This window comes from Leguminivora glycinivorella, chromosome 1 (genome assembly GCF_023078275.1).
Source record: "Leguminivora glycinivorella isolate SPB_JAAS2020 chromosome 1, LegGlyc_1.1, whole genome shotgun sequence".
In the NCBI taxonomy this organism is placed as follows: domain Eukaryota; kingdom Metazoa; phylum Arthropoda; class Insecta; order Lepidoptera; family Tortricidae; genus Leguminivora; species Leguminivora glycinivorella.
The window spans coordinates 38,225,116-38,238,970 of record NC_062971.1 but is presented as its reverse complement, the minus strand read 5'-3'; the positions used below and the strand labels follow the sequence as shown (position 1 = coordinate 38,238,970).

The window sequence follows — 13,855 nt, the reverse complement described above, 5'->3', positions numbered from 1 at the left end:
TCTACCAGTTATACCTCTATTGATTTAATACATTATTGTTTAGTCAAGTGTGAGTGTTTTCTTTTTGGGCCTTTTTACATACTTTACATACAAAACATTAAGTATACACACAGTTGATAGTGTATCTATAGCAGGAAAACCGAGTGGCAAGACTGGATATCCCCTTTAGGGAATCCTCATATTGTTTCTTGCGAGCAAAGCAAGTTTATGTAACTTTACCCCACTTAATTTCTAAAGGCAGGAAACTTTATTTTGTAATTAAGAAAAAACAAAACGATAATTTTATGACTAATATTGTTATTAAAGGGTGACCATGAAATAAAAATCTGTCATATTTCTACTTACCTTTATTTAATTTCTCGTAAAATTAAGAATTGCTTATATGATAATAATACTTAATCTAAGCTAGATTAAACTTATAATAACATTCCATAGTGAATGCTTCCTATTTAGGTACTTCTTAACTTTAGGTAAACATAAGTTTAATTAAACTTTTGGCGGGAATTTTACTTCTAGTGTTAGAACAGGGTATTGTCGGGGATAGTACGTATTAACTAAGCTAAAACTTAATTAATCTAGTTATTGCTTATTTATAATTATTTATGAAATATTTTTAAAAGAAACTAAAATACATTTAACTCTCGTTATCATCTAAAAATTGTAGCAGCAAAGCCGAATATGGGCTGTAGGTACCTACGTGTACAGTGAGCTACAAAATTACATGGCGAATTTATCATTCACTTCTTTCATAATTTCTCCATGCGATTCTGCAGCTCACTGTACATCGCCGTTTGGTGGGTAGTAACAGAATTATTGTAGGACATCTTTAATACCGAAGTACTCTGTCTGATATTTCATTCGTCCGGAGGCATGTAGTCCGGGACGACTTGCAACACCTTCTCTCTCCATTTCGCTTTTCTCGCTTCCTGCTCTCTCTTCAACGCGTTCAGAGCGGGCAGTGTTCTCCAGCAGGTTATTATTTTGAATTGAAGATTTCTGAAAACATACTTTATTTAATATACTGATATAAAATCTAATACGTACAATAACAAGTTGGACATTTCATAGCTTTAGTATTGAATAGCAAATTTACATTGCTAAACAAGCATAAAGCGTTATAATAGGTACAATAATGATTATTTAGGTACTTACCTGTTGTAGTACAGCATGGCCTTTTGCATTTTAACTTCATGTTCTTTCTTCAAAATGGCTACGTTTTCATGTAGCTTTCTAAATACTAAATTAGTCACATACAGATCATAGTAGTCTTCAGCCACTTGTCTTCTTAAAACGTATTCATGATGATTCTAAAAAAAAAACATTCAGTCGAATTGAGAACCTCCTCCTTTTTTTGAAGTCGGTTAAAAAACAAAGGATTTTAAATTTAACACAAAAATAAAATAATGATTACTCAGAGACTATTGTCATTGTGACCGACCAGCTACTTATTTACCTTTTTAAGTGCGTCAAACGTCTTCCTCAAAATCTTTTTCCTGTGGAAATTCTCTGCTTTATAATTCCTCTCAATCCACATGTCTTCAGTGTAGAACATCCAGTGCAAAAACGTGTTTTTCTTCAGCTGGAATTTGTAATGTGCTTTGGCTTTCTCTATGTTGTCTCGTTTCAACACTATCAACATCTTCAGGGGTCGTATACAGTACTTGGCCATTAGAACTCTCTCGTAATGCAAGTCCGCCATTACTGTTAAGGATCGCATTCTGTCTGCGTATTGCTTCTTCCTTATAGCTTCCATCCTTTCTTTCTTCCTTTTTTCTCTGAGCTCTTTTATTCTTTTCATTTTTTCCTCTTTGTCCATTTCCAGTTTTGCTAACTCCGCCTTGCAAAATGGTTAAAAGTTTAAAATCTTATTTTGATAAACTTCTTTGAGTCTGCATGTAACTTTATAAGATATTTACCTGTTGTTTCATTCGGATGCGTTCTTCCTCCATTTGCTTTCTTCTTTCCCGAATCAACGCATGTTTCTCTTCCCTTTCACGGGCTCTTTTCTCCATTCTCTGCAAAAACTGAGGCACCTTCAAACAATGAAGCACGAGAGATGGCTCTGTAAAAGAAAATTATAGTATAATCAGATTTCCATGATCGTGGGAATATATGTATTGGCAATCAAGAAATAAATGTTTGCTTCTTCACTTGTATAATAATATGTAATATGATTTTTCATCGTAAAAGTACCTAGTTTACCTTCTATCTCCGGGATCTTGAGTTCGTTGGACAACAGTTTGATTTTCGGCTTCAGATGCCGATCTAACTCATAGTAGGTTCTGCGCACCTCCTCTTTCATCTCGTCCACCGACTGTTTCGACGCTTCAACGATCTTGTTGTATTTCAACTCGTCAATCAGCCTGTTTTGTTCTTCAAGTTTCGCTTTTTGGAGCGCTATTATGTGCTTTTGCATCTTGTATCTGCAATGTACATAAATTATAAAGGACATAAGAGGCATATAGACAAACTTCGAAAAAAGAACAACTTTATTGAGATTTTTATGGAGATTTAGGAATGCCTTTGTTTTCATATTAAATGAACAGGACAAATAAAACGTGGTCAACTAATGAGTACTTAATTAAGAAATACTGCCTTATAACATGTAATCAAGTACCTATGCTGGTAAGTGCTGTAGTCCCTCGCCAGCATCTTCGATTTCGTTTCTTCATTTTGATTTTTCTCCGACTTCTTTGTCTCCAGTTTTTCGAAAAATCTTTTTATCGCCTCTTGTCTTTGCTGCATCACGTATTCTTTTCGTTTTTTTACGCAGTTTCGCCATTTCCCGATATATTTCTTCACTATCAGCTCCAAACGGCTTGTTAAAAATATTTTGATTGGAGTAATATTGAGAAATCCGGCTTTACCTCCTTGTTAATAGATTTTGACACTAGCACCAAATCTTTCGATTCCATAACACTTTCTTTGTTAGTCTGATTGATAGGTTTTTCGTCATTTTCAATAGTGTTTGAATTAATAGCCATCATTATCAATACACTTTGCAACTCGCTCATTTGCGTGTCTAAGTTTAATCCTTTACTGTTCTCTATCCTTAAATCATTAATATCATTATAATCATTTTTGGCAACAGTTTGGTCTTGCAAATTCAAAAAATTGTCCTCGTTATTCAATACATTTTCTTGTATGTGAAATTCATAACCTGTACTTATAGCAGTTTGATAATTAATTTCCTCGATAATTTCAGCATCATTTTTTATAGTATGAGTGGATTCCGTAACTTCATAGAGGGTCTTTTTATTATTAAATCTTTCATGATATTTGATATTGTTTACACTATTGATGTTGTCATCAACGGAAGCAACTACGTTGTTGTGGAGATGAAACCCATTGATGTTCTTTGTTTTCTTGTCTCCTTTTATATCTTCTGGCATACTTTTAGACTCAGGATTATTCTTTATCATTATTTCATTTTTTAAATTCATACGTTGAAAGCTATTACGGAGTTTTTCTATCTCTTTGTTCATTCTAATCTGGTCTTTCGACAGTTTTGTCGTTTTCCTAGAAGAAAATAATAAATAAAATAAAATAAATAAATAAATATTGGGGGACACCTAACACAGATCAACCTAGCCCCAAACTAAGCGAAGCTTGTACTATGGGTGCTAGGCGACGATATACATACTTATACATATACTTAGATAAAATACATACATATACATAGAAAACATCCATGACTCAGGAACAAATATCTGTGCTCATCACACAAATAAATGCCCTTATACCGGGATTCGAACCTGGAAATGTACCTATGCAGACATAGGATAATGCACACGTATGAAGACCAATTTTTGTTTGTTTGATACTATTATCTCTAGTCTCCCTGGATACTATACCAATTACTAGACAACCATAGACTAGACAAACTATCTAAGAAGTGAAATCGTGCAAAGTGAACTATGATTTAGACGTACCAGCATCAGCTGCCTGTCTAAAACGAAATAATACTAATTTTAATTTCATTCCTGTGAATAGATTAGGTCGATACCTAATACTTTGCTATCGCTTTTACTTCCTATTTCTATGAATTCATTGTGTTCCTTTTCCTTTCATTAGGCGTTAGCGAATTAGGCATGTGGTTCCTTTACATTATATTAATGCAAATACATTATATTCTTCGTTTATTACTGTTTCACTCCGCCATAATACTTTGTTTACTAAGTAAAGAAAATAATAATAGGTACCTACTTATTTGTTCTGGTTATACTTCCGTGTATGGAATGTAGAAATTTAATCTCCATACTTCCGTGGTTTTGGTCAACGTCACAAAATCTGTGTCAAATCGTAAACCCCACCAAAGAGTTTAATAACATATATATACCGTCATTTTTCATACGATAACAGAATATCCAGACTTTTTGATTTTTTAAATCTATTTATTGAATAAGGTAGTTTTCTGGGCAAGAAAAATGAATGTATTTATTCAACAAAACTGCCTTTTTTAGTTGAGACGGCGGATCGTATTAAAAAGTTAAAGCTTACCTTTTGCCATGGTTGACTGTAAATATTCCATGTTTATGAGTATCCTTCACCTGCCAGGAAATGCATTAATAAGTGTAGGTATTTATTAAGTTATAGAACAGATTGTAAACAAACTTTACTAAAAGAAAATCCTAAATAATGCAAAAACAATGGTATTGATTATTAATTTATTACTTAGTTCCTATGTTAACAACGTTAAAATCTAAATTCCACAAAAAACTTGCAGCTGTGATGAAGATACAAGTGCACTTACCATGTTTCTCCTGGCTTCAAGCCGGAGCAACGTGTTGGTGGGAACGTAGTCGGGGGCGAGCTTCAGCAGGGCCCTATCGTCAAATATATCTTTATTCAGTATTTCCTCCATTTTCTTTCATTTTTTTATCTTTGATATTTGTAGGGAATACTGAAAACAACTTTGTTATTATAAATAATTTTATATTTATCGTGTTTATCACAAGAAATGCAATTTCCACTAAATAATACTCCGGTTTATATTCAGTAGGCCTAAGTGTTACGTTGTCATAGGGAAGTTTAGTCGATATCTAAACTTTTTCCTTGCCTGCGCATGTTTCACCTATTATTCATTTCATTATCTTGATCGACTAGATGTCATTTGATTTCCCATGCAAGTTCATTAATAGGTACACATACATAAGGTACTTCCTTAAAGCTTGGTATAACTGAAAAACAGTTCTACAAAATTGATATGGAAATACTGTCAAAGTTTACTGCTCAAATTCGGCAACCACTATAAAATAGCTCATCGCAGCACCAAATGGAATTAGTGTTATTTTATTTTTATGCATCTGCATTAGTGCACTTCCCAGAGCAGGGACCGGACAACCCCTTCCGCGCTACAAGCCTTTCATTGGGAATCCCTAACGTAAGGACGACCCAATCGAGAGACTCTCCCTTTCGAACTGCAAGCCCATTCATTTGACTAGCCCTTACAAAAAACTTAGCAAAACAATAAAGCTAGCCCTGTGCATTGGCTTACCGCTATCCGATACGGCTTGCAAGCCTTTAATAAGGGTTACCCTTATTTTAAGCGCTATTTATAAGGCTTTCCCTTTTGTTGAAGCGTAGTCGAGCCTTGCGTGAAAGAGACAGGATTATGAATCTAAGCTAGTGTAAGAGGCGGAAGGAAAATGCGCTGTTGCCACTCCGCACTATGCGCCCCATTTTTAATTTTGCAACGAAACATGTTTTCGTTGGATAGAAGTAGAACACGGCTAGAAATTATTTTTAATGAACTGGGAGACAAGGGACTGATGGATCGCCTGATGGTAAATGATCATCGTCGCCCATAGATCAGTATGTATGTTCGTACGTATGAATGTATGTAGGTATGTATGAATGTATGTAGGTATGTATGTATGAATATAAATATATAAATATGTAAATATGTATGTATGCATGTAAATATACATGTATATTTACATGCATACAGTGTTGGCCGAAAATCAATACAATTAACCATTATCATTACACATTGAAAACGTTAATTGCCAACATAAAAATAAACCGTTTTCGTCATCCAACTCGCCTTGATGAGTTAATTGGGTGAGCAGTTCCTAAGATAGAGCTGATGCTGAACCCTGGCTTTTCCCAGGGGAACGCGGGTTTGGTTTAACATAGGCAAGCGCTGTTTTCGTCATCGGACTTGTTTTGATGAGTACTTGAGTGAGCAGTAACCAAGGTAGAGCTGATGCTGAACCCTGGCTATTTCTAGGGGAACTCAGGTTTCGTGCAACATAGGCAAACGCTGTTTTCGTCATCGGACTTGTATTGATGAGTACTTGAGTGAGCAGTAACCAAGGTAGAGCTGATGCTGAACCCTGGCTTTTCCCAGGGGAACGCGGGTTTGGAGTAACATAGGCAAGCGCTGTTTTCGTCATCGGACTTGTCTTGATGAGTACTTGTGTGAGCAGTAACCAAGGTAGAGCTGATGCTGAACCCTGGCTATTCCTAGGGGAACTCGGGTTTCGTGCAACATAGGCAAACGCTGTTTTCGTCATCGGATTTGTATTGATGAGTACTTGAGTGAGCAGTAACCAAGGTAGAGCTGATGCTGAACCCTGGCTATTCCTAAGGGAACTCGGGTTTCGTGCAACATAGGCAAACGCTGTTTTCGTCATCGGACTTGTCTTGATGAGTACTTGAGTGAGCAGTAACCAAGGTAGAGCTGATGCTGAACCCTGGCTTTTCCCAGGGGAACGCGGGTTTGGAGTAACATAGGCAAGCGCTGTTTTCGTCATCGGACTTGTCTTGATGAGTACTTGAGTGAGCAGTAACCAAAGTAGAGAGCTGATGCTGAACCCTGGCTTTTCCCAGGGGAACGCGGGTTTGGAGTAACATAGGCAAGCGCTGTTTTCGTCATCGGACTTGTCTTGATGAGTACTTGTGTGAGCAGTAACCAAGGTAGAGCTGATGCTGAACCTTGGCTATTCCTAAGGGAACGCGGGTTTGGTGTAACATAGGCAAACGCTGTTTTCGTCATCGTGAAATATCTGAGACTCGTCTTTATGACTGGTACTTGGTTGAGTTGAGTAGTACCATAGAATCTGTCAAACTATTTCTGTTGATTGTTGTGAATTCTATGAAGATCGTTTGAAACAGAAATACTTTTCTGGTGGAAATCAAGCATACAGCGCGTCTGATAGTAAGTAGTTACCGTAGTCTATGGACGCTTGGAACTCCAGTATTCTCTTTATTCCCTGTGTTACTATTAGTGAAATCGACTGTACTTAATTTTGATATTCAAATGGATATACATACGTATTTTTTTAGACACAAATAAAGTGTTTCATGTATGGCAAATTAATAAATGTGTTCTAACTACTTGATGTTAATATTCACTTCTGGTAAGATTTTTGTTCAATTAATATTATGTTTTTATGCCTAACTTGAGATTGCATGAAATATTTCTATATTATAATGTACCGAAACCAGAGTTGCCCTAGATACCGCCAGGGCTCAGCTACAGCGCTTTCTTGCGCTACTGCGCACCCAAGTCCTCGTCAAGACATGTCCGATGACGCAAACAGCGTTTGCCTATGTTACACCAAACCCGAGTTCCCCTAGGTACAGCTAGGTTTCAGCATCAGCTCTATCTTGGGTACAGCTCACCCAAATACTCATTAAGACAAGTCCGATGACGAAAACAGCGTTTGCCTGTGTTACACTAAACCCGAGTTCCCCTAGGTGCAAACAGAGTTCAGCATCAGCTGGACTTTGGGTACTGGGTACTGCTCACTCGAGTACTCAAGACAAGTCCGATGACGAAAACAGCGTTTGCCTGTGTTGTGTTACACTAAACCCGAGTTCAACTAGGTGTAGCCAGAGTTCAGCATCAGCTGGACTTTGGGTACTGCTCACTCGAGTACTCATCAAGACAAGTCCGATGACGAAAACAGCGTTTGCCTGTGTTACACTAAACCCGAGTTCCTCTAGATGCAGCCAGGGTTCAGCATCAGCTGGACTTCGGGTACTGCTCACTTGAGTACTCATCAAGACAAGTCCGATAACGAAAACAGCGTTTGCCTGTGTTACACTAAACCCGAGTTCCCTTAGGTGCAGCCAGAGTTCAGCATCAGCTGGACTTTGGGTACTGCTTGCTCGAGTACTCATCAAGACAAGTCCGATGACGAAAACAGCGTTTGCCTGGGTTACACTAAACCCGAGTTCCCCTAGCTGCAGCCAGGGTTTAGCATCAGCTGGATTTCGGGTACTGCTCACTCGAGTACTCATCAAGACAAGTCCGATGACGAAAACAGCTTTTGCCTGTGTTACACTAAACCCGAGTTCCCATAGGTGCAGCCAGGGTTCTGCATCAGCTGGACTTTGGGTACTGCTCACTCGAGTACTCATCAAGACAAGTCCGATGACGAAAACAGCGTTTGCCTGTGTTACACTAAACCCGAGTTCTCATAGATGCAGCCAGGGTTCAGCATCAGCTGGACTTCGGGTACTGCTTACTCGAGTACTCATCAAGACAAGTCCGATGACGAAAACAGCGTTTGCCTGTGTTACACTAAACCCGAGTTCCCATAGGTGCAGCCAGAGTTCAGCATCAGCTGGACTTTGGGTACTGCTCGCTCGAGTACTCATCAAGACAAGTCCGATGACGAAAACAGCGTTTGCCTGGGTTACACTAAACCCGAGTTCCCCTAGGTGCAGCCAGGGTTCAGCATCAGCTGGACTTCGGGTACTGCTCACTCGAGTACTCATCAAGACAAGTCCGATGACGAAAACAGCGTTTGCCTGTGTAACACTAAACCCGAGTTCCCCTAGGTGCAGCCAGGGTTCAGCATCAACTGCACTTCGGGTACTGCTCACTTGAGTACTCATCAAGACAAGTCCGATGACGAAAACAGCGTTTGCCTGTGTTACACTAAACCCGAGTTCTCCTAGGTGCAGCCAGGGTTCAGCATCAGCTAGACTTCGGGTACTCATCAAGACAAGTCCGATAAAAAAAACCGGCCAAGAGCGTGTCGGGCTACGGTCAGAACCTATAAAGTTCAAAACAATTTTCCTAGAAAGTCGTTATAAAGTTCTAGTTTTGTGATTTTTTTCATATTTTTTAAACTTATGGTTCAAAAGTTAGAGGGGGGGGACGCACTTTTTTTTCCTTTAGGAGCGATTATTTCCGAAAATATCAATATTATCAAAAAACAATCTTAGTAAACCCTTATTCATTTTTAAATACCTATCCAACAATATATCAAACGTTGTGGTTGGAATGAAAAAAAAATCAGCCCCCACTTTACATGGGGGGGGGTACCCTAATAAAACATTTTTGCCATTTTTTATTTTTGAACTTTGTTGGCGTGATTGATTTGATATACATATTGGGACCAAATTTCAGCTTTCTAGTGCTAACGGTTACTGAGATTATCCGCTGACGGACGGACGGACAGACAGACATGGCGAAACTATAAGGGTTCCTAGTTGACTACGGAACCCTAAAAAGCAGCGTTTGCCTGTGTTACACCCGAGCAAAGCAGGAGCCTATCATAACTATAAGTATTTGGTATTGAAAATTGAACCTTATTTTATCTACAGCCGTTTCCATTAAACAGAAACGCGCAAATATCACACACAGTGCCGCCATAGGTAACGATCGTATGTTATTTCGTTCGGAGTAATGTGTGCTTTATGAGCGAGGTACAGGATTTAAACTCGCACGATATGATCTATAAGGGAAAGCAAATAAAACCCAATATAAGGCTCACCCTTATGGCGTTAGGCTGAGCCGATGATAAGGGTTTTGAAAGGGTATTGGGCTATTTTAGGTAAGCGCTTTCGTTAGGGCTTTAAAAGCAAAATGAAAGGGTATCGCGTCAAAAGGGTAGGGTAAGTTAAGCCTAACGAAATACCCATACAAAACCCCGTATAAGGGATAGCGGGCCGGTCCCTGTCCCAGAGTAATCAAAATGTCCATATAAATGTGGGATTTTAGTTACCTATGGCAACATTAGATGTATTTTTGTGTTAAAAACAGTTTTTTATCACTGTCCTAATTGTAGTCGTTGTACATATTTCTTTATCTTATTAAGAGAAAAAGAAAACTGATAATGCATGGTTTTACAAGATTGCTTTATAATTATCGCTATGCCAATGGACCTACAGAAGACCTGATCACCCTTAGCGACGAGGCCAATAAATGGCTGATTGGACTTAATTTTAACCTATGAATGTTTCTGTTCTTTGCCATACGACTAAATAAATAAATAAATTATGAGAATTTGAAATATAATTTAAGGCAATTATAAGATTAAACATGAAAATATAAAAAAAACCTACTTTCCAAAAGGCGTATCAAAGCTTAATACGGACATTTTTTCGTATCTCTTGAGAGAAAAGAAAAAGACAATTTCCAACTGTCATGTTTCATGTCTACTTCTTTCTGTCACTTTTATTGACAAAACTTGCTCAAAACCGTGTAGAAACTGTATTAACTATTTATTGTAGTTAAGGAAAATAAATGTATATCCCTCTATACAATGAGACAAAAAGACGATATATCTGCAGAGTTTCTGTCACGAAGCTGTGCTTCGTCACCGTTTCACTGCCGCTCTTTGCGTTCATAACTTGCGTTTTGATGACTATGTACAAGGATTTTCAAAATGCAAATAAAACCCACTGTGATGTGCCGAACGTGTTTCCGTCTATATCGGCGTCCATAGGAAACTACGAGCCGCAAAGCTCGATCTGGAGATCGGCTATTTACGCTCACGCGCCTATGCGCTTCTTCATAGTGTACCTCAGGTGGGGGTACTACAGGGACGTTATAAGCGACAATCTAGAAATAGTCATCAAATTAGCAGTATTGTTAAACATTATAGAGAATTTATCTTTATTAGGACTGACACACTGGACTTCATCCCTACATTACCGTGAGTAACCTTGCATTATGCAATGCACTTTATTTGCTGGGGCAACCGTTATGACGTATTGAAGGTTTGACGCATACCAGTAACAGTATTTTTTTTCTATCTACTCTCCATAAAAATATTTTTGGAATTGTTTATTTAGACAAAGGAAAATTCCCTTTACAACTAATTGGTTGTAGTAATTTTAATTACATTTAAATAATAAATAAATATTATAGGATGTTCTTACACAGATTGACCGAGTCCCACATTTAAATAGTTTTTATTTTGTACTGCACTGAATCTTTTTCAAAATATTTTATTTTCTAATGTTAAACTTCTTAAATCAATAATATCAATATATAATTTCAGCAAAGCATGAATTCTGCTTCAAAATGTTCATTGGGACATCAGTGTTCTACATGCTGTTCACATGCATGATGCTGACCAAGTACCGGCGGAAAGCCTCCGTCTCCAGCTCGGAGATGCGCTCCGTGAAGCTCAAGTGGCGGGCTTTCGTAGTCAACATTGGCTCTTTTGCCTTCGCTGCATACTTCTTCCTCCGGCATAACAGACTGTGCGAGCCTTACGGTAAGTTTTATTGGCTAATATATTGGCGACATAACTAATTGGGCTAAGGATTTTCCTTTCCTACTACAATTACTTAGAATGTGAAAGCTCATAGTTCCCTGTCCTACTTGTACATATTATAAAGAGTTAAGAAATTTTCACTATGAAACATAATGAAGTTCTATTACATTTGAATTCATTATCAAAAAAAAAGTAACCATAAAATTTGTCTTTTTCAGTGTATTCACTGTTTGGGTTTTCGGAGTACATAGTAGTGATCAGCAACATAATGTTCCACCTGACTACGGTATACGACCTCCGAAGGCAGTTCCTGTGCATATCTTCTAGAGGAATCCATTTGGAATAAGATTAGAAAATATTTGTTCTCATGAGCAGAATAAATCGAGAAATATTATTCAGCCCTACACCCCAGCAGAGGGTATCAGGATTTAAAGAAGTTCTCATGACATTTTAAGTTTAAGAATTGGTGTTCGCCGTTGGCTACAGGTATGTTGGTAAAAATTAATAGGTGAATACTGCAAACATAGCCAAACTTACAATTTTAAAAAATCTTGTCAGTGTACACAAGGTTTGATATTCACATTTAATAAACAATGTATGGAATTGCCCTTGAGTAAGTTTAGATAACTTTCTTTCATGACAAAAGGTGCAACTGTTGAAGTATTTAGTGGGTCTCTACCTACTTGCAATAGATAAATACTACTGAAAAGTTACAATGTTAAACTTCAAACACTTCAAAGTAGAACATTAGAAATGTTGTGGCTTTGATTGTGAAAAAGTGGCAGTAACTAGAACTAGACAACTAGAGTCCAGAAATATAGTAAAAAATCGCTGTAGAAAGTGGGCCAATGGTCATGCGTAATGCTGTATCAGTAGTTATAGATTTAATATTATATTTTGTGACATGATTTGAAGCAGTTTCATCTAGTCCATAGCTGAACCATCACAGTCTTTTAACAACTGTGCCAGTTAAAAATTGTAGTATTTGTCCTTCCTAGTTAGGCTTTGCATTGCCAATTATTCCCCATCGACACAACACATTTTACCGAGCATTCCTATTTACTAACAACAGATATATAAATTTGTTAGGTTTTATACGAACATATATAAGCAATAAAATGGTGGTTGAAGCATCAACAGGAATTCTAGCTTTAAGTAGGATTTTTTAATGCCTGAACAAAATCATTGTAGGCTTTGTATAAAGATCAGTATTTTATTAAAATTATAAATAAATCTATATTATGTTTTGAACTAAACAATCGCTAGTTTTTTACAATGTTTTTTAGAGCGTTAGAGGTAATTGGAAATATTGTAATTTATATTGAAATTGATTTTTTGTACAGGAAAATTCATAAATATGTGTATATCGTCACTACTTTAAAAAAATCTCGTATTTCACGCTGTTCCTCAAAGTTAAAACGCAGTAAGTCTATATTGTATGCATTCCATACATACTTACTACAATTTTCTTTTCATTGACAGACGAAAATACAAGTTTTTTTAAAAGTAGTGACGATATGTTTTTTCACTTTATTTTAAATGGATTAAAATTAAGAAATGTTATAAATATTATTTATAAACAAGTCTCATAACGATTCATAAAAGCTTAAACACTGCCTCATAAAAAAGAGAATTGAAAAGTAGTAGATAGATATTGCTATAGGCAACTATTATATAGGTAATAAAATAGAAAATTGATAACCTACTTAAATTACAACAAACTAAGTTTTTAAAATATTGTTTATTTGACAGGCTGAAAAAAAATATTTATTTTTAGATATGACTAAAACATAACCTACAAGTATGAATATTTTAATATCAGTGTACAAATGATTTAACATTATCAATTATTTTAATTGTCTTCCTTGAAAATATTACTAGTAAATGAATGTAAAATACGAAATAAAATTTGTTTGTTTACAATTATCGTTTTACTTAATTCACACACATTCTTTAGATGATTTGAAATAAAAGGTTGTAAACGTTGCATATGAATATTTATTGCGTAACAAATATAAGTATGTACATCTGTAATTGCACATTTTATAAAGGTAATGGAATTAAATATTTAAATATATTTTTATTTTAAAATTCAGCACCATACATAACTCTTAAATTAAAACTAGTATAAAATAGTGACACATAATATACTATAAATATATACATGTACCTACTTACAAATATACAGACGTAACAAAAATGTTGCGGATCCGTTGTAAGGGCATGTTCTGGTATTGTGTTCTGATTAGGAAACAAATGTACGGGACGGGACGGGACGGGTCGCCCAATAGTCTTTCTCTAAATTAAAGATCCTTTTTCTTTTTCTAAATTAAACTGATTCCAAATTTTGCCCGCACCGCGGGAGAAATGGATAACCAACTTATGTTACA

At 36.5% G+C, this 13,855-nt stretch overlaps 2 protein-coding genes across 2 annotated transcripts; one reads left to right on the top strand and one right to left on the bottom strand.

Moving 5' to 3' along the window:
* Window positions 1-568: 568 nt before the first annotated feature.
* On the bottom strand, window positions 569-3,231 carry LOC125232174 (reticulocyte-binding protein homolog 2a). The gene is made up of 6 exons (XM_048137806.1): window positions 2,618-3,231; window positions 2,203-2,423; window positions 1,917-2,062; window positions 1,454-1,837; window positions 1,153-1,307; window positions 569-996 (listed from the first exon to the last, which is right to left on the bottom strand). The coding sequence occupies exons 1-6, from the start codon at window positions 2,743-2,745 to the stop codon at window positions 855-857; spliced, it is 1,176 nt and encodes a 391-aa protein (XP_047993763.1). The 5' UTR covers window positions 2,746-3,231; the 3' UTR covers window positions 569-854.
* A 7,215-nt stretch (window positions 3,232-10,446) lies between these two features.
* LOC125229023 (post-GPI attachment to proteins factor 2) lies at window positions 10,447-12,889 on the top strand. The gene is made up of 3 exons (XM_048133784.1): window positions 10,447-10,898; window positions 11,247-11,465; window positions 11,684-12,889. Exons 1-3 carry the CDS (start codon window positions 10,487-10,489, stop codon window positions 11,809-11,811), a joined length of 759 nt encoding a protein of 252 aa, XP_047989741.1. The 5' UTR covers window positions 10,447-10,486; the 3' UTR covers window positions 11,812-12,889.
* Window positions 12,890-13,855: the final 966 nt, after the last annotated feature.